Source organism: Numenius arquata, chromosome 9 (genome assembly GCF_964106895.1).
Source record: "Numenius arquata chromosome 9, bNumArq3.hap1.1, whole genome shotgun sequence".
NCBI classification, from domain to species: domain Eukaryota; kingdom Metazoa; phylum Chordata; class Aves; order Charadriiformes; family Scolopacidae; genus Numenius; species Numenius arquata.
Genome location: NC_133584.1, coordinates 51,303,781 through 51,321,856, shown reverse-complemented (window position 1 = coordinate 51,321,856; position 18,076 = coordinate 51,303,781). Strand labels below are relative to the sequence as shown.

Below are 18,076 nucleotides of genomic sequence, written 5' to 3'. Positions count from 1 at the left end.
TTCAGTGTTTGTGTTGTGGATAATTGCACCGTGGAGTGCCTAACTGCAACGAAATCAAGGGGGATGCCCTTGGAGACACAGCACTTCTTCCCACATCAAGGCAGTGAGTTTTTAGAGCAGGATGCAGAAGACACAGGACAGAATGACAGAACGAGAGGGAATGGCTTCAAGCTCCAACCGGGTAGGTTTAGACTGAACATTAGGAAAGAATTTTTCACAGAAAGAGTGGTCGGGCATTGGAATAGGCTGCCCAAGGAGGTGGTTGAGTCACCATCCCTGGATGTGTTTAAGAGACATTTAGATGTGGTGTTGGGGGATATGGTGTAGGGGAGAACTTTGTAGAGTAGGGTAGATGGTTGGACTCGATGATCCCAAGGGTCTCTTCCAACCTAGACGATTCTATGATTGTCTTCTGTACATTTCCCATGTTCCCCTTTTCTGTCAATCAGCAAAAAAACAGCTTTATTTTGCAGCTAGGTCCAACCGAGCTTGGCGTCAGTGCCGCAGAGCCCCGCTGCTCCCGAAGGCCCCTGCACCCCTCCTGTGGGCACACACCCAGGGCTTGATCCTTCCCCCAGCCCTCAGTGACCAAGAGCTTTATAAGGGCAGACACCGGGCTTGCTAACCCCCTCCGACCCACGGAATCAAGGCGTTATTCATCTGTGTATGTGACTGGCTGACCAGACGTGGCTGTGGGTGCCGACAGCACCCTCCGAAGGAGCGGGAGCAGCGCCGGCCGCCTGGGACCTCGGCCACCGCCGCCATTTACCTCAGGGAGCCCGCGCGCCTCAACCGCCGCCTCGGGGGGCGGGCAGCGCTCGCGCCTGGCCCTACAGGGCGGGTTGCTTCTCCCGCTCCCGGAAGTAGAGCCAACTTCCGGCGGCGGTTGCCAGGGTGACGCGTTTACCAGGGAGGCCGCGCCGGTCCCGCCGCGCCGCCCTGAGGGGAGCAGTGTGGGTCGGTACCCCTTCGCCCGCTCCGCCAGGATGTTCATCTACCTCTGCAAGAAGGTGCTCCCGGGGCACGGAGGAGAGTAGGGGAGGCGGGGGGTTAGGCATCCCTGCAGGCAGGCGAAGGTTCCGCTCCCCTCCCCCCGCACCGCCCCCTCCATCCAGGAGCCTCCGGGAATTGGGAGCGCGGAGGCCTCGGGGCGCTGAGGGGACCCTCAGGGCTCCCTCCGGGCTCCCTCCTGCTGCCCGCGGCTGCTGCGGCTCTGCTGGAGCCGGTGGTACGGCCGTGGGCCTGGTCCTTGCCCAGAGCGCTGCTCAGCTCTGTCCTGCCAGCTCCCCCTCGGCCTGGGCTTGGGGCTTGGGGCTTGGGGTTTCCTTGCTTTTTAACGGCCTCCTAAACAACTGCTCCCCCAGGAGACTTTGGGTGTAGCTCTTCTGCTGGAGACCAGCTCGTGGCAAAGCCCTGTACACTGTGTTATTCCTCTCACCTGTTGCTCGTGGCACTTTCTCTGCACACCTTTGATGATGTCCTGATATTATTTTTTACTACATATGGTAGATTTCCCTTTTCTCAAGTGTTGTGTTGCACAGTTTCACTAGTGCTTGCAATTCTATTTGTCTTGTGTCTCTTTTTGCATGTACTGATCTGTTGGTAGAAATAAGTTTAACTTGTGTGCTATCATAGTTGTCTTTGAGGTGTTCAAATAGAGTATTTTAAAATAAAACATAATTCTCACAACTATGTAGAGATGCAAAATATTTATTTTTCAGATTGCAATCCCTGGTAATGTTCGATTAAAATGTATTTCCTGGAATAAGGATCAAGGTTTCATAGCCTGTGGTGGAGAGGATGGGTTACTGAAAGTTTTGAAATTAGAAACACAGACAGGTAAATGAGCCTTTTGTTTGTTTGTTTGTTTGTTTTTTCTGTTTGTTTTTTGTTTGTTTGTTTAATTAAGAACAAAATCCACCACACTTCAGAGTTCTGAAAGCATAACTTCTTCCACAAGTTACTTGACAATATTGCATGTGTTTTAAATCTGTACATAGATAGTTATGTATTTGCATAAGCGTCGAATGTTCTGTCACTTTCTTTTGAACACTATTTTCCTCCAGCTTGTCTTACCTGGCACACATGTAATTTGTCTACCTGCTGTATCTGCTGAAGTTTTCTTCAGTATTTCTTTTTTTTTTTTTTCCGAGCATACATTCCATTCTTGTACTTTTTGTATAGGCTTCTAGTTTATTTTGGAACTTAGATGTTTCTTGATTTTGTTTGATTTTGAATGTTGTCTACCATCTTCGTTGTTTTAGGGAGAAAGCTGTGTATTTTCTTAAAATATAAATAACGTTCCAACAAAAGTAAAATGTAATATATTTTCAAATTCATTTAAACTTTTTTTCTGCTTGTAATGAAGTGTGATAGCCATGTTTTTTTTGTTGTTGTTGTGTTTGGTTTTGTTGTTTTTTTTCCTGGAAAACTGCTAGACCATAAAAGAGTGTGTGAATTTGGGTGATGGCTGGGAATAGCAAACCCATTGAACTTGAGGAGTGGAAAATTCATCCTGCAGTTACAATTTACAGGCTTTTAGGTGAATAATTTTGTCTGTGTAAATACTGATTAGAGCTGCAGCATTGATAGAGACACAGTAACATGTATGCTTTATTAAGTTGATTTTATAGCTGTTTTTGTTATTTTTAGATGAAGCAAAAATTAAGGGACTTGCAGCTCCCAGCAATCTTTCTGTGAATCAAACTCTTGAAGGTCATAGTGGTAAGTGTCTTTACATTTAATGTACTTTTGATTAGAATAAAAAAATACATGACTTTGTGAAGTTGATTGATAAGAGTAATTTTGCTATAACATTTTATTATAAGGCTGAAATAAAGATTGTCAGTACTCAACTTAGGTATGTAACAGCTTGGCTATCTATTTCTACCAAGTTATCTGATGGAAGACCCACAGTCAGTCTTTCATGATCTGTCAGTGAATTACTGGGTTGAGAATCAAAGTGATGTAGCTCGCCTCCATTCTCCTGGCTGATGTGGTACGTGGGATGTAGAATGTGTGCTCCCCAAACCAAGCTCTGCTCTGCCTGTTACAATTTAATCTTTGCTTATGGATTTTGCAAGGTTAAGTCCGTTAACTTTGACATCACAACCTAACTTGTGTTTTGTATTACCTCAGGTTTTGCTTTTGCCAAATTATTTCGTCCCCAGTCATTACCCTGAGAAGGAAGTATTGATTTCTCTTTAAGTGGATGGTGTTATTGTATGTGTTATATTACAGAGGGACTCTTTTTTTTTTTTTTTTTTTTTTTTTTTTAATTGTGCAGTGCTATTGGTATAGTACTTGTTATCTCTGACTTCACCATGGTTAATCTGGAAGTGCTAATCAGTTGCATGGGACTGGAATATATTTTTAGGTATTTACATAAAAGATCATGATACATTTGCTCCCATACATTTTTTCACACACTGCCTTGGTAAGTGACAGATAAAGAATGCTTTATAACAGAAGAGAAGAGCTAAATTGATGGGCAATTAATGCTGGAGTTGCTGAGTTAAAGAAACAATGATGTTCTAGTGTTTTGTTTTGTTTTGTTTTTAAAAAAAGAGAATAATTTTCTCTTACACTGTATATATACAGTTTTAAACTCTCTACCATTAGCTAAAGTGAGAAGTGAGACTAAAAGCTGCCTTAAGCATTTTTTTCTAGTAATAAGCCTGGGGATTTTTTGATCGTGTCTATGAGATTTGTTTATATGTTACAGCAGCTTTACATTTTCTTCTGCAGAAATTGAAGTTAGTTCAGTAAAGCTGATCTCTCTCTTAAATATATCTTCTTTTCCCCTTTATTGACAAATCACAGAATGTGTATGTATGTAGACTGCAGTATAGTATACAGACAAAGTTTAGAGAGGTTAGAAAACATGCTGGAGAAAGATGGTGTGTGAAAGTAAAAACTGAAGGCAGCGAAATTAGGGAGGAATTAAACTCTCATGATAAATGTTACATGGTCATCATCCATGAACAGTGGGATATGAAGAGAATGCTAAAATCCTTACATTATTTGAAGGCATGGTCTTTTTATGAGAATTTGTAGTTAAAGCCAACAATCAGGTTCTTCTAGGGCTCTGTTAGATATGATTGAAAAAATGAGTTGTGAGGAATTGATTTAGTGAATATTTTGAATGGATGCCTTCAAATTTGAACTACATTGCTATTACCTTCAAAAATATGCAATGTTCAGGATGTCTTTGATTGCATCTGTTGATAAAACTCATGATTGGAATGCTGAAAAATGGAAAGAATACAGAGAAAATGGATGACTAGTGGTGAGGGCATGAAAGTGTGATGCTTGAAGTGGCCAAATTCATATCCAGTGTTGAACTGAGGAAATAAGGTGCCTCTTAGAATCAGTTCCAAGATGTTTCAAGTCAAGTCAAATATTTATGGGTAGGATCCCATATGAGACTTGAGGGTCTGAAGGAATTGTGTGTAGAGTGCTCTTTTTGTTAATTGTGAGGGAGATCTTGTTTTAAAAGTACAGCACTACTGAGAATCAACTACTAAGAGTAAGTAAAAAACAAAACTTCTTACGACTGAAGTTTTATCAGCTTCCCAGACTAATATGTCAGAGGCGGTCAGAAACCACAAAACTGTGATTTGGGTTTTGTGTATTGAAGCAATGTTCTCTAGCAGAATTTGGAGAGGATGTTACTCAAGTGGGTGAATATGGAAGTAAAATGAGTGGTTTAACAGAACTTTGAGAGGAAATGAGTGAAAGATGCCTAAAACTAAATCAAAGTTAGCAGTGCGCATTTCTGAAAAGCTCCAGGTTGATTAAGGGTGTGGTGGTTTTATTAACTTATTTAAATGGTGTAAATAAAAAATGTGTATAATTTTCTAGGTTCTGTGCAAGTGGTGACATGGAATGAACAGTATCAAAAACTGACTACCAGTGATCAAAATGGACTCATCATTGTATGGATGCTGTATAAAGGTATTTTACAAGACAGATTTGAAATGGGATAGTATTTCACGCTGTGAGAAATCCTGTTTCTTTTTTTTTTTTTCAGCAATTTTTACAATTAATTTTCAGACTTTTTATTTTGTATTGCTGTAATTGGCTTTTATTGTTCTTGACCTTTTCATGCATACTTATACTTCTTTGGTACACTTAAATTCATTTGAAAGCCAGAAAACTGCTCAAATTAACCACTTTCCAACACGTGGGGGGGGGGGGAAAGAAAAGAAAGGGTATTCTTTTTTTCCTGGGGATTTTTGTTTAATGAAAAATAGAAACAAATAAAACCTCAGCTTCTCATTTCAGGAATAAAGAATATCACTTCATTAGTCTTTATGCCTGATATGCGGTGGCTACTGTCACATAAATCATCTCTTAGTTTTGGAAAAGAACCAGTAAATTACTTAACTGCCTTTGATAGGAATATGTATTGTTCCCTCCGTTTATGTTTCCTAGTGTATTCTTGTCAGTCTGAACTTAAGTACGCACAGATATCTTCCTGTAGGGCCCCTCTGGACTTTGGCTCCCCTCTCCAATTCCTCATTTGTCAGGTTCTTTTTGGAAATAACTAGCTCACATCTGAACACTGGGTTTCACGATAATTATTGTCTATGTACTTTGGGGGACACTGTAGCGTAGTCTGGCTAGAGTTTTACTGAGAAGGCAGAACACTTTGTTTTTACTTCCTTTCCAAAACTTACTGCTCCTGTAGCTTTTTGTTGTGTATTACAGTGTGGAGTCATATGTAACCTACTATCTCATGTTTACTTACAAGCAGACCATTCTCAGGTTTCTCCATTTCATTGAACACCTAATTTGATTGCTTGGGTAACTTTTATAAACTTTTTGTGTGTCTGTGTTATGTTGTAGGTTTTTTTTTTTTTTTTTTAACAACTTCAGGCATTCATATTGCTAAGAAATGTCATTGTCAACCTATTTGAATATCTTTTTAATTGAGAGTAATTTTACTCTGAACTCAGTGATTAGCATGTAGCATTTTTGAATCCACTAGAGGATTATGAAATCCACTTATGAAACGTGTAACTCAGTTTTTCATTCACTACTAATAGGTGCTTGGTATGAAGAGATGATTAACAACAGAAATAAATCTGTTGTTCGAAGTATGAGCTGGAATGCTGATGGACAAAAGATTTGTATTGTATATGAAGATGGAGCTGTGATTGTTGGATCAGTGGATGGTAAAATTTAAGCCTTTTTTTCAGTATTATGTACATAGTGGCTCTGTTCCTCTAGCTAAATGATAGAATCATAGAATTATAAATACAATTAATAGTTACTCTCTAATTGTTGCTTTGACTTTCTTTAGCTGTTTCAGTTTTTATGTTGGTAACTTGCACCCTATTTTTAATTTTATGGTATGTTTATTAAGTACAATCAATATTCTGTTACAGGTAATCGCATCTGGGGAAAAGACTTGAAAGGTACCCACCTGTGCCACGTGGCCTGGTCCTCTGATAGCCAAGTTTTACTCTTTGGAATGGCAAATGGAGAGATTCACATTTATGACAGCCAGGGAAATTTTATTGTAAGTTCATGGTGGTATAATAAAGGTATTAACTTCAATAGGCATCTAAAAACATCCTTTTAATTTATTTCATGTTTGTTTAGTTGGTGGACTTCAGTACTGAGAATTGGACAAGGTCTTGTGCACAAAGTTTTTATTCAAGATATATGCAGCTGCAGCTTTTTAATATAAATATTTCTTTCTTGGTAGCTAAATGAATAACACATTCGCTAATGCCTTTTTGCCTTGCAATAATTATTGGAAATGTAAAAATATGTATGGTGATACTAATTAAATTAAATGAAGCTCATGTTAAAAATACTAGTGTGCTTTTAGAATAAAGGAGTAGTTTATTTTCCTGTTGCTCCTGTCATTCTTTATTACTTAAGGAATGTTACATGCTCCAGAGAAAACCTGGTAATAAGTGGAAAAAAAGAAGGGAAGTAAATATAATATTGCTGCATTCCTACAAGTTCAGTTTACTTATTTATTTTTATCTGCTTATTTGGAATTTTGGAATATGACTATGACCAAATGCTAAACAGAAGTGCAATGCTGACTTTGAGAAGTGCAATGTAGCTGGAACCATGTTCTTGACTTTTAGATGCTTATTATGGTGAATTTTCTCCTTTTTGCCTTTCCTTCACTAAGAAAGTACCTGTTACCTTTCCCATTTTCTGTTGTCTAACCCCTCACTGGATCTTTCTTTCTTCCTACTGTGTGAGTCATAGGGTTTCTAACATGTGCTGTAAATTACTGAAATTCTTGAAATAAGTTGTTGTCACTCCCCCTGCTTCCTGTCTCTGCCCCAGTAACCTTTTATTGACCCTACACGTGGCTGCGCGATCCCCCTTTCCCTTCCTTCATAAGTTACCTGGTAGCCCTCCTCAAAGTGATCCAGGTGGACTCTTATTTTTCAGAAAAAGCCCTTACCTGTGTTACCAGATGTACAGGGCTAATTATTACAAAAGTAAACACCTTAATTGGTGTTCTAATTTGGACACTTATTTTGTCCGGTTATTATTTTTTTTAATATATATTATTCAAGAGACTCTTATTAAGAAAAAGCTGACAAAAGGTTTCTTTAAAAAAAAAATGCTGTGGCCAGGAATGGTTTGAAATTATTTTTATTTTTGCAAAGTTCCAGTGGGGTTCCTTGTGTGTGTGTGAATGTGTATATGGTGGGTTTTTTGTTTGTTTGTTTTCTTTGTTTTTAAGTTACTTTTCAAAGAGTGAAAATGCCAACATTAAAGTACTTCTTTGTAGTTAAAATACATAGTTTTCGTATGCCTGATCTGGCTTTGGATAAGGAGATTTTTCAAACTCTTAACATTTTAAGAATGTGAAAACTTTTCTTGGGACAGGAAAAAAAATTTTGCATGGACATCTGGTCTTTTGCAAGCTATCAGTAGAAATGTAAATTATTCTTCTAAATAGCATGTTGTAGATGACTTCAAATAATTAACCATTCTTGTCTAGGTGAAAATGAAACTGAGTTGTTTGGTGAACTTGACTGGAGCATTCAGTATTGCTGGAATACATTGGTACCACGGCACAGAAGGCTACATTGAACCAGATTGTCCTTGTCTTGCTGTCTGTTATGACAATGGAAGATGCCAGATAATGAGAGATGAGAATGACCACAGTAGGTACAAAATGTGGGGTGCTGATTACTGAGCTACTCTTGACCCAAAAAGTCTAGTTGTGTTTATATTCTTAATGTTTATTTCTTAAAAACTAGATCCTGTTTTGATTGACACTGGTATGAATATTGTATGTATTCAGTGGAACCACTGTGGAAGCGTATTGGCGGTGGCAGGCTCCCTAAAAGCAACTTCTCAAGATAAAGATGTAAACATTGTGCAGTTCTATACTCCATTTGGTGAGGTAAAAATATTTAATATACTTATGTGACTTAAATGTTTTTGGTTTTGTTTTTTTTTTTCTAATCTTAGTATGTTTTGTCTAATTGGTCATTACTGGTGGAATTTGCATGCCAAAATGTAGGTGTTGAGTGTGTTTAACGTGCTCTAAAGTGTCTAGAATATCCACCTGGATCTGGAAAGATGACACAGGACCAGGTACCCTTTTAGAACATCAAGTTAGTGGCCAGCGTGAAAATCCAAGTGCATCTCATAAAATACTAAATGATGGGATAAGTATAGCATCTAACTTAGAACACCTAACTCAGATAGGTGAGTTCAGACTACAGTCAATAAGGGGGTTGGAACGCTTAGGCAGCAATCTGTGTATCAGATCTGGAAGTACTTGTCTTTCTCCCCTGGCTGTGTAAGAGACCCAGGTGTCTCTAGATCAGGAGTGCAAAATAAGACAGTGAATACTCCCCTCTATTTTTATGGAATCAGTAAAACTAAGTAAGTGGCATCTGGTAACAGTAAAAACAATGGCTTAGAAACCTCAGAAAAGGCCAACTGTTTCTAATCTTCATTTGTCTGTTGGAGATGTTATTTTGTAAATGTGTTTTGAACTACCTGTCTTGTTTATAAAATGTTAGATGTTCAATATTTGAGAGACAACTTCCCTATGTGTTTTTGTTCATGACGCTACCCCTGCCTTGCAAGGTAATTTCAGGTAATTTCACTTTCCCTTCTAGTAATATATCTGGAAATTAGTAAGTTAGTGTTAGGTATCAGAGTGTGAGGAAGTTTGTCCCTTGCACAGAAGAAGTGCTCGTCAGCCGTGAGGGTGACTGTGGTAAGGATGGAGCTGTGAGCTGTGCTGGGAAAGGGGTTTCAGATCCAGCATCATCTGCAGGGGTTTCCTTAGTTGAAAGTATTAAACAGAACCAAAGGTTTTGGTGATAATGTTACATCTCTGGTTGCTAATGTCCTTCAGCACAGGTGTTCTAGATCCTGTCTCTAGTATTTAGAAGTAAATTCTTTAGCTTTTAGAATTGTTTTGTACTAGTTCTGATATTCAGGTACCAACTTAACTTTTTGGAAGATGATATCTTCTGTGAATAATGTGTAACCAATATTTGGACTTGGTATTTACATCTGATCAAAGGCATGAAATAGGTACTAAACTGTGTAAATTCATTGATAACAGTTCATTTAGGCACAAAGCTATGCCCTCAAAAGGAAAGTTAGATATATGCATAAGTGTTCTGCTCAGTAAAAACTTTTTTAAAGCCTAAGATTATGCAGAATCTTACAATAACAGTAGATTAATGTATCCTTTATGCATAAATCTATATTATTTGCAAACAAGAAGCTTCCCACAAACAAGTGCTTTGTGGGACTGAAGTTACAGTTTTTGAAAAAAAACTTTTTTTTTCAATTGTTTGCTTCATTCCTTCAAATTCTACAGCAAAATGAAGTTATAAAAGAAAGATGGAAATGTATTTCCTTGCTCCTCAATTGTAAATGGACATCTAGCTGTCTTTCTTAGGCTTGTCTGAAAGGGAGTAGGGAGGAGGAAAAAGTCCCTTGCCCCACTGCAGGTTATGTACCTCTGCAGCTGATTCATTGTATGCTCTTGACATCGAACAGCTATATGTTTTTATTTGTTTAAACTATCAGCTGTAGTTAAGGATGTTGTACATCAACTGACATACGCTTCCAGCTTCTGAGGCATGCCAGGTATCAGTACTATTGTTGTGTTCACTTTAGTAGTGACTAAAGTCACTAGTGACAGTAGTTTATACTGTCATTCTCCATCTATTATTTATTTTTGTAAGTTTGAACTACCACCAAGTCCTGTTTTTCCTTTTTCTCTGACAAAAAAGAATTGAGGCAGAACACTTCATGGCAATGCATGTTAAATATCTCCTGCTTTGTTTGCATGTGTATCGTAGTTTGGGAGTCATTATGAAGTACTGTAAAGAAGATCTATGTTTGGTTTTCATCAACTATCAAAACTGTTGTTTATGTACTTTAGAGTGGTTTTCCAATGATAAATTCAGAATATTTTCCTTTCTTTGTTTTAAACAAGCATTTGCGCACACTGAAAGTTCCTGGCAAACAGATATCTGCCTTGTCTTGGGAGGGAAGTGGACTGAAAATTGCACTAGCTGTCGATTCTTACATATATTTTGCAAATATTCGTCCAGATTACAAGGTATGTAGTAATGTGACACTTAAATGTATTAATAAGTTTTCTGTTATTTATTCTCTATCTGAATGAGTTGAAAAAGCAGCTTTCTCTAGTATAGAAATCAATGCTTAACTTATGATTACTGTTTGATCAGCACTACTGACTTGAAGTTTTAGTGGAATCTGAGTGTCTGTCTTGCTGATATAATGACTTAGCCATTGTTTTTATAATGAATTTGTGATTTTATTTTCATAATAAGGAAATGTATGCTTTGTTAATATTAACAGAATTGAGCATGAGTCTAAATTTGGTAGTAATTGAGGCTGTCATGTAAGTACGGCTCCAGTGTTTTCCTTGCTGTTTGGTTAAACTGAGTGGGTAAGTGATACAATGGGAATTGTTTGAACCTTGCTTTTACTGTCATTTTTTGGTGGTGAATTATTAGTTTGAACCAGGAGAGCTGTGTAGCAACATGAACAGTAGAAATGAATGTAACCTGATAGGTGTACTTCCTACTTATATTTCAATTCCCAATATACTTTTTACAAGTGTGTATTGTATTCAGCTAATCCTAAAATAATGTTTTTATCTTGTCTACCATACGAGGGGCTTTTTTGTTTGCTTGATTTTTTTTAAAGTTAGGACTATATTTCATTTAAATGTACAGTTTAACAAAAATAGTGATTACTGTCCAGTATACAGTATTGTATATTTTTTTTCTCAGCACAGGATATGCTCTTTAATCATCAGCGTGTAACCACTGTGATTAGAGAGAGCGAGCTTGTGTGTAATGGGAGGAACATACTGCAGCTATACTGAAATGTATTGTTCCACTTGGTTGTGAAAAATAATTGGTACAGGGAGTTACAAACACAAATCTGTTAGGAAGCAATCTCAAATAGTTTGTTGTAAATGTGCTGGAAAAGACTTCGGAAATTTGAGCTGGAAATTAGTCTTGCAGGAAATGCTACCTAATGTTTATTCTGGGAAATGTGTAACAGCTGGAACACAGGCCTATTGCTTTTTTTTACACATGGCCTCATAGATACTGATGAGTTTATTTCAAGATCTGGCAGCGTTTGCAAATGAAAAATATTTTGAAACCTTAGTTTAGCGCTCTTTTTTTTTTTTTTTTTTCCTTTTCCATATTTAAAGTGAAAAAAGATGTGCTCAAATTAATTTATTTCTGCAACAATTAAACTTTTAACCTGTTGGTAGTATCATCAGTTTCCATGTTAAGTATTTTTATGGTGAATGGTATATGTTGTCCTTCAATAAATAATACACATTACTACCGCTATGTTCTTTCTGATAATACCAGTAACTCCCTTTTAGGAAATAGATATTCTAAAAGGTGACAGTCATTAAATTGTAGTGTTTCAAAGCTGTCATTAACTTGGGCCTGATTGGAATTAATGACCTGGAGAAGAAGTGTTAGTATCACATCACCAATCTACTGAATAATCCAGTTCCCTGTATTTTTCAAGTATTACCATAATAAGAGGAATAGGGTGCTAAATTATAATATGACAGTAAAAACTATGAATTGAGCTGATGTTTTTTCAAATAGTTGTAGTTTAAATGGTATCTTTTGGAGTTGTAATGCTAATTTAGAAACTATAGCTCTAGTTACATTTCTTCTAGTGTATATTACCTTGTTCAAATATACACTGAATTTCACTTTATATCCTTGTTATCCGGCATTCTTGGGTCCTTTGCCACATGTTGAAATCAGTTGTAGATTTGACAAACATGATTTACAGTTTACTGACTTGTTACCTCATTATTTACTCCTCTCATATACATATGAGAATATTCAGAATAGTGTAAGTTGAATATTCAGAATAGTGTAAGTTCCAGTTTGCATCTCTGGGAAGGATCCTGTGGGTAGTGCTCTCAGTTGTCAAGAACTACCTTTACTCCAATCTTTTTATTTTTCTTCCTGTATCCAAAAGGAGCTTGATTTTTCTTGAAAATCTAAGTAGACTGTATCAGTTGGGTCGTGGTCATTGGCATGCCTGGTGCCTCACTGAAAGGTAATAGTAAATGAATGAGGTAAAACTTCCAGGGCTAAAAACATGATGGCTGTCCAGTGTGTTACGTTTATCCATGTCCAGCTAATTCCATTATTTATTATATTATTATTTTTTTAACATCTCTACATTGTGTGAAAGCTGGATTTAACTGATTTTATGATTCCCAGAATCATAACGCTTTTTACATCTGCCAATTCCTGTTCCTCTGGCTAAACTCCAGAGCATTGTGTTTCAATTCCCATAGAATTCTACTTGAGTGAAAACCATTGGGTTCTGACAATTTATTACCATTCAGTTTAGACATCTATTCTAAAAGTTCTTTTGATGATACTTGAGTTTATCGTCTTGCTTTCATTCCCTGTAGCATGTGGGAACCCTTCAGGCAAGCTCTCTAACAAGCTTTCTTCTCTTTTCTAGTAAATGCTGATGCAGAGAATTCTGTTAGTTTTTCTACAATTGCATCATCATCCTTAAGTGGTTTGCTTTTTACATCTTGTTTGTCTGTCAGCTTTACCTCCTTTCTGAGATATCTTCTGGTCTGTCAGCTTTACCTCCTTTCTGAGATATCTTCTGGTTCGGCTGTATTAGAAAGGTTTTTCATTATTAATTTCTATAATTTAATTAAATCAGTTGAATGCAATAAAATACGTTTTCATGGATTTCAGAGTGTTTGGATATTCCATTTCTTCTTTGGCCTTTTTGGTCTTTCTCCTACTTGTCACATGAATAATTATATTCTTTTTGGGGGAAGGGAAGGCTTTTGTCATGTTACTAATATGGAAGAGGTGATGTGAGTTATTATAGCGCTCTACTATAATGGCTTGTTTTTATCCGCTTCAGGAGCGGCACTGTTTGAGGTGTTTACTATATTTCCCCTGGGAAATGAACTTTGGGTTTCTGAATCAATAATCATAGAGGAAGCATTTTCATGGCAAAAACCATCATCACAGTGGGTATTTCTGTGGACCTGCTGAACAAGGAAGAAACAAGGGGAAGTGAGATCTTGTCACGTGTTGAGGTTGATCCTCCAGTTCTGACTGTCATAGGTTATTCTGCATAATGGGAAGTCGTCTTTTGCCAAAACTGGCAAAAGTTATGCAAATAACTTATTACCAGAGCTGTGTTCACATACTTTTAATAAATCTGTTCATCACTTGACAGGTAAAGAATATTGAATACTGATTGTGTATATGAAATAAACATTTTCTTTCATAGCTGTGAACAATTTATTATTGAATTCTTTATTATTGAATTTCTGATAGGTTTTATCAAAATTATCTCTCTTGGCAGTGGGGTTACTGTTCCAATACGGTTGTTTATGCGTATACCCGGCCTGATCGTCCAGAATACTGTGTAGTCTTTTGGGACACAAAAAACAATGAGAAGTATGTGAAGTATGTCAAGAGCTTGATTTCCATAACAACTTACGGAGACTTCTGTGTTTTAGCAACTAAAGCAGATGAAAATCAACCTCAGGTAAAGTCTTTCTTTTAGTTTTCACTTGAAATGCTCTGTTCCTCATGTCAGTGCTTTATAGGCAGAATAAGATGAAATTCTAATAAAATTCTGATTCGGTCTCAGAGTGTGTCACTCAGTTGTCATTTGACAGCATGGCACTTTAATGGACCCAATGTTTAATAGCAAAGAACCCCAACAAGCAACAAAGTAACAGCAAAAATTTGCAGAACTGATTAAGTGGCTCTGTATTTTAACTACTTGTAGCCATTAGTAACTTAATGAAAACTGCAGCTTTCAAGATTAATGTTTATTTAGAAATACATAGAACAGTTCTCCAAAGAGAGAAGCTAAAAGCAGGAGAGCATCAGAATGGGAACAAATATTTAATCAGTAAGAAGTGGAGGAAAATATAAGGGAAATTTTTTAGGTGATAGAAATCATGTGTTACTACAAACTGCTCCATTTGTTTGCTTATTTATTTATTTTGATAAAATGCTATGATAAATGATATCATGTGATAAATGTATCCTTTGGTTAATATATGTTCAGTTAGTGTTATGCTAACTGTTACATGTTTTTTCTTACTGCGTTCACTTCTGAATTTTCTATATCACTTGTACGTTGCTTACAAAGGAGGAGCATGAGACGGAGTCAATTGGTGCAATGGTAAAAAAATGCTTCAGTGCCGTTTTGCTTAGTTGTGCAATAAATGGTGTGCTGTCATATGGAGTGGAAATATGGTATACATGGACAAAACCATATGGTGAAATTGAGTACAATAAAATTATATTTTGCTGGGTTTTATTTTTAAAAGAGGAAACACAATAGAGGGACTTAGTGTAACTTGCTTGAGCATAAATAAGAGATTTAATTGTAGCAGCTGAAAATTACAGATAATAAGCATTTTTCAGGTTTTTTTTTAGATGGCTCCAGTGTAATTATTAACACTGTGGGGGGTGAGCTTTTAGGAAATGAAGTGAACGAGCTTGTTCTTTGGGTAACAGTTCATTAGAGTTGCTTTCTGAAAAACAGATTTGTTTTGCAATAGATTTCAGTCATTAGAATTGTGATTTCAAGACGGCAAAATGTACAGCAGTAGCTGATGGGGCAAAAAAGACTAATTTCAGTTGAAAGGTATTGCAAGCAGATGTGATCATCAGTAAGCTTTGAAGAACTTAACGTTGATACCGATAGCATGGCTTGAACTTTCTGCTTTGTTCAAATCGGACAACACAAACTCCCTTGTCCTGGCACCACCCAATGTAGCTCATGTAGCCTCTGTCTCAGATACTGTTACTCCATCACTCCTTGGCAGTCTCTGATCTACTGACTAAGAGTCTCAGAAATATGTAAAAAGGGCATAAAAAAGAAATTGATTAGAATGAATGTTGGGATAACCTACCAGAGAAGAACTAATATAAACACATATCTTGTTTCCATTATGTTTGTATTAATATAGTTTTAAAAGCCAGGTGTGGCTGGTCGTACATCCTGCATACTGTATTTTGTCTGGTAGATTTGCTCCTTTGCTTTAAACAGCTGGTCATATTCCTGTTTTGTGCTTGGCTTCGTTTATAGTGTTAATTGGCAAATACTCATTACTCTCATGCTTATGCTGCTTTATATTTACTGCAGTCACGGTCCCTCTGTTTTCTGTTGCTGATCAGCATTAGATTGTGTAAAATGTGTGTTGAGAGATACACCTTCACAGAAAACCTTGTAGAGTTTACTAATTTACAAAAAATATTGTTGTAATGACATTTGCTTTTATTTTCATACAGTATGTGCTGGTTCTCTGCAATTCTATTGGCACCCCCTTGGACCCAAAATATATCGATATTGGTAAGCGACTTGCAATAGTCTTATTCTGTTGGTTCTTTTCTAGTCTTTATAATTTCTTACACAAGTTTGTTCAGTGAAACAATCACTGTGTGGTAACAGCCCTTGCATCCAAATGTTGTGACCTTCCATTCTGTACGTGGTTGTAACTATGATTTTATATTGGCTTCTCAGTTCTATCTGGACTCTCCCTAAATGTAAAAAACATGTAATTGGGGGTTCCCATGTTTTGAACCGTAATTTTGTTGGTAATGGCCTATTAATTACTGTGTTAATAAAAATAGTGCCTTATAAAATCAGTCCCGTTCCTTCCTTTTAAACACTGGCTATATTTAAATTGATTCTTCCAGTTAATACAAACTATTTACAACAGAATTTTAAAATTTGTTACTTTTTTTTTTTTTCAATTGATGTTCTTGATGATTCTTGTGATCCTTCACAGCAGTGGTAATTCAACTCCTTTTTTAAGAAAATTGTACTTTTTTTTTTTTTTTTTTTTGAAGAGGGTCCTGTTTCTTAGAGCAATTGAAATAGTTTGATCTGTATTTTCATTTCAAAATAACATGTTGCTGCTTCCCAAATATCTTAAAGATCAATTACTCATATTTCAGTGTTGGTAGTATCTTTTCCTTATTATCTTCCTCACAACTGTTTTATCTAAATAGTTTCAGATTATAAATTAAAAATAAAATAAAAAAAAAAGTCAGTGGATTATAACGGAACTGCGAAAATACTCCCAAATCCTAGATAGATCTGAATTCTAGGCTTTCGCTACTGCTTGTTTGCTGCAGGTGTGGTACAGAACATTGCCAAGAAATTGTAAACCACTGTTTTCTGGGAGTTTTGCTAGAGAGTAAAGAACATGATTTTTTTTTTTTCCCTTCAAAGAGATGAGGGAAGTGCAGACAAACTGATAAATTAATCAGCTTCTTGATTAATTTATCCACTTTTGTTTGTTCTGGTTTTTGCTTTATTTTTGTTTGTTATCCAGATAGATCTGAATTTGGATTCAGAATAGACACTGTGTACCCCATTTACAGTTTTCTTTTTGAAGCTTGATTCTTTGATTAACTTTTCTGTTTTGTTGAAAGGCTAAATCATTTTTAATGACGTTTTGGCAAAAATATTTATTTGCTTTGGAATGAGGGGAGGCTGTGTTAGTTAAATGAAAAGTACAGAGTTATTTTTAGAACCTCTTAGCTAAAATAATGGTAAGTAAAAAGTGTAGTTGGCAGTAGGCATTTAATGTGATTCCTCTGCTAGAAAAGTGGGATACACTATACCACTGCTGTGCTCAGTGGTAGAGCACTTTCTGATCACACTGAAATACTTGGGAAAAGTAAATAACTTGTGTGCATGGTTGATACAGCAGAGGAGCATAGCCATATTGGAACAGGTTATGGATAAAACCAGATTGTGTACTGTAAACCTGGAGGAATTCCTCCCTGCTTATTTTATCAATGTAAAGGTGTCTGCTTAATATGTGTATATAGCTTTGGTACTTACATGCTCTGATTCTGCAGAAATTGGGTTTAATTTTTAAAAAAACCCAATCCTTCTCCCTATTCTGGGAATTCTTCTCCCTGTTTGTGCCAAAAAGACATGTAGCTATTATAACAAGAAACCTCATGAACTTTTTTTCATGTAAATTGCCTCCTAGAGCCATTGTTTCATCCTCTCTGCAAAAAGTAACTCTTCTGTCTAAGCTAATCTCATTAGAGAAGTTAGTTCCAAGCCAGAGTGCTAATACTTGATGGTAGTATTAAACAATAAACAGCCATTCGGTGTGATAAAATAGATGGGAAAAGTGTCTAGCAAAATTTTGGTAAGATAGAAATGATGAGGAAAGTAAGGTGAATAACTATAAGACAAGGAAGTAACAATTCACAGAAGAATATAGGTAGGGAAAAGAATAGAAATAGCTGAGACCATAAAAGTGTTTATTTTCCTCAACCAGTGCTACTAAGCAGTTTTATTATATATTAACTAAGTTTGTAAGTGTCACTTTCTAACATTGTTCAGTTTTTCAATGATAGCAGGAGGCAATCAGCCCTATATTGTAGATCATAATTAAAATGAAGAGCATCCTGCTCTGATGAATGAGTTTGAATTCTTTGTCCTATGGAATATGTATGAAATATTGTAGTACTTCTTAGTGTTGTAACTTTCGTTTATGTCAATT

At 36.6% G+C, this 18,076-nt stretch overlaps 1 protein-coding gene across 2 annotated transcripts in view; it reads left to right on the top strand.

Moving 5' to 3' along the window:
- The first annotated feature begins 897 nt into the window (after positions 1–897).
- Positions 898–18,076, top strand: part of WDR35 (WD repeat domain 35) — a 42,224-nt gene continuing 25,045 nt past the window's right edge. The window contains exons 1-12 of one of the 2 annotated variants that reach the window (XM_074153184.1): positions 987–1,010; positions 1,722–1,839; positions 2,653–2,724; positions 4,864–4,956; positions 6,051–6,179; positions 6,393–6,526; positions 7,985–8,150; positions 8,247–8,392; positions 10,460–10,585; positions 13,888–14,073; positions 14,689–14,721; positions 15,837–15,897. In XM_074153184.1, coding sequence (XP_074009285.1) covers positions 987–1,010; positions 1,722–1,839; positions 2,653–2,724; positions 4,864–4,956; positions 6,051–6,179; positions 6,393–6,526; positions 7,985–8,150; positions 8,247–8,392; positions 10,460–10,585; positions 13,888–14,073; positions 14,689–14,721; positions 15,837–15,897 — 1,288 coding nt within the window. Of the gene's footprint in view, positions 1,011–1,721; positions 1,840–2,652; positions 2,725–4,863; positions 4,957–6,050; positions 6,180–6,392; positions 6,527–7,984; positions 8,151–8,246; positions 8,393–10,459; positions 10,586–13,887; positions 14,074–14,688; positions 14,722–15,836; positions 15,898–18,076 lie in introns of both variants that reach the window. The other variant, XM_074153185.1, reaches the window with a different exon arrangement.